The 2,454-nt window shown below is 41.4% G+C and overlaps 1 protein-coding gene across 1 annotated transcript; it reads right to left on the bottom strand.

The window, feature by feature from the left end:
• Positions 1–1,250: 1,250 nt before the first annotated feature.
• Positions 1,251–1,607, bottom strand: LOC120278494. Its single transcript, XM_039285280.1, has one exon. It carries the CDS (start codon positions 1,605–1,607, stop codon positions 1,251–1,253), a length of 357 nt encoding a protein of 118 aa, XP_039141214.1.
• Between the last annotated feature and the right edge of the window lie 847 nt (positions 1,608–2,454).

Raw genomic sequence — 2,454 nt, 5'->3', positions numbered from 1 at the left:
TGATTCAGCCCGATTTTAGCATCCTTTTTGCTATCTTTTCTCCAACTTTTAAGAGGCTGGTGGCTAGGGTTTAGAGAGGCTTTGGCAAGGCTTTTGTAGTGGTTCTACGGTTTTCGACACCGCGTTTCTCTTGGAAGATAGTTATTAGGGGAGCTTTCGTCGGCACTGATCCATCAAGGTGTGCTCTAGGCTTGAAAAGGGGACCTTTGGAGAGGACGAGGCCACTCCACAAGACCATCGACATGAATACCGAGGGTGTTTTACTATGGATTGTGTGTTTTTATTTTTGATTTCATTATTGATTGTATCTTATTCCATGGAGAGCTAAAACCCCTAGTGGGTACTTGGATTTATGAACCCTAGGATGTATTTGTGTCATTAACCTTTTATTATGATGTCCTTAATTGATGTCTTTAATTGAGTTCCAATCTTGAATGCTTGTTGAATGATTTCTCCCTTTGAGTGAAACTAGGGTTGAGAGTCTACAATTTTAATCGTTGTGAATGAGTGACACACTATAAGGGTTAGACAAAGCAAGATTGGAGAGGGTCGAGAGGGTGAGTCGAGAGGTAGCAGAGTGTTCCCTTTCCCCTCCGGTGTGATTTATCCTATCTCCACATTCCAAGAGTTCTTTACGGTCATAATAGAGTGAAGGGTAAGGGATGAAATCTGCTTCGGCTTAGTTGCGCGAGCAACAGAGTGAAGCGTTGAAGTGACTTTAACACCTCGGGCTTAATTATGCCTAGGGATCTTTCCCTTGGACCAAATGGTTAGATCTACATATAGGAATAGGGTTTATCACTTGGAATCCCTAGAGCTTCTTGCAACTTTACACAGTGTGAGGCGTTGAGACTGGTTGATTTCACCGCCAGAACATAGTGTAGAGTTAGTCATGGTTGACCTTAGGTTTGGGACCATGTATTTAAGGATGTCCACGACTCATTAAGCATTAGTTAGGAAGCATAATAGTTGGTTTTGCACTTGAATCAATAATCCTAGGAGGAACAATATCTGAGTACCCCACTTTTATCGATTGCCTTTCCTCTCATTTATTTGTGCCTCTCTTTCTTATTTTCTTTAGTTTGTTTACATCGATCTTTATTCATACCATCATTGTTTCATTTGCACTTAGTTAAGTAGCAATCGTGGTGTTTCTCTTCCTTATTCCCTATGGATAAGATACCCCGCTTACCTTGGATTTATTACTTCGATAATCCTGTGCACTTACGGGTCACACACAAGGGGCGTTGTCACTTCTCATCAACATCAAGGATCACAAAGTCTTTAATAATTCCTCTTGGTTGATGGATGGACCTACCGTCCAACTGTAGTGTCATTGTCATGGACTTTGGTTCCCCAAGTCCTAACTTTTGGAAAATTCTATAGGGTATCAGATTGATATTCACCCCAAGATCAGCTAAAGTTTTATCATCCACAAGCCCCTCAATAGTGCAAGGAATGATAAATCCCCTTAGGTCTTTTTCGTTCTTGAGGAGCTTGTTGGTGAGTAAAGCTAAGCACTCTTCACTAAATGTAATAGAGGGCACTTCCTCAAGCTTCATCTTGTTTGTGAGCAACTCCTTCAGGAATTTTGCATACCTTGGCATTTAAGCAAGAGCCTCAACAAATGGAACATTCATGTGCAAGGTCTTGAACACATCAAGGAACTTGTACTACTGTTCTTGTAGATCCTTTCTTGTTTTTGCATGATAAGAGAGTTTGGGTTGGTACTTGGGTAACTCAGTTCCTTCCTTTTCCTCTCTTTTCATGTCAATGTCAACTATGGTCACCAAATCAATAATCCAAGACTACCTAGCTTTTGACTAAGGTTTGATAGGTTCAGCAATGTACTTCTCAAAAATAGGGCTGGGAAGTTGCTTACCACTTCTCAATGTTACTGTCTTTAGAGATTCCTCAGGATTGACATCTGTGTTACTAGGAAAAGAACCCAGAAATCACTCCTCAATTAGCTTCGACAATTGGGCCATATGATGTTCTAGATTCCTCACTATGGTGTTAGTGTTTCTCATCATTTCTTCATGCCCTGAGAGACGAATTTCATTATCCTTGATATACCGAGTCAACAAAACTGTAGGGTCATTAGAAGGTCCCGGTGGAGAAGGAGTTCACTGAACACCCTGTTGAGGAGACCTAGGCTATTCAGGCACTTGCCCCTATTCGGGTTAACTCCAGGAAAAGTTCGGGTGATTCCTCCACCCTGCATTGTATGTGCCATTGTATGGGTTATTCTAATTGTGTCTGTTCTACCCAACAAAGTCAACTTGCTTAGCTTGCCTATTCCCCATATCAGAAAAGGAAACCATACTAGGATCACTATGAGATACTCAACTATCACAAGAGGGTCCTAAAACTTGAGGGAGTGGATGTATGTCACCCAATTTCTTTGTGATAGCTTCGACCTGTACCACTAGAGTAGTAATAGCATCCACCTGA

This window comes from Dioscorea cayenensis, chromosome 16, assembly GCF_009730915.1.
Source record: "Dioscorea cayenensis subsp. rotundata cultivar TDr96_F1 chromosome 16, TDr96_F1_v2_PseudoChromosome.rev07_lg8_w22 25.fasta, whole genome shotgun sequence".
Classification (NCBI taxonomy): domain Eukaryota; kingdom Viridiplantae; phylum Streptophyta; class Magnoliopsida; order Dioscoreales; family Dioscoreaceae; genus Dioscorea; species Dioscorea cayenensis.
The sequence above is the reverse complement of the archived record's forward strand: the minus strand, read 5'-3'. Positions and strand labels throughout refer to the sequence as shown.

Excerpts from the sequence above, each read along its gene's own strand:
- LOC120278494 (XM_039285280.1), bottom strand. The coding sequence starts at position 1,607 with ATGCCAAGGTATGCAAAATTCCTGAAGGAGTTGCTCACAAACAAGATG.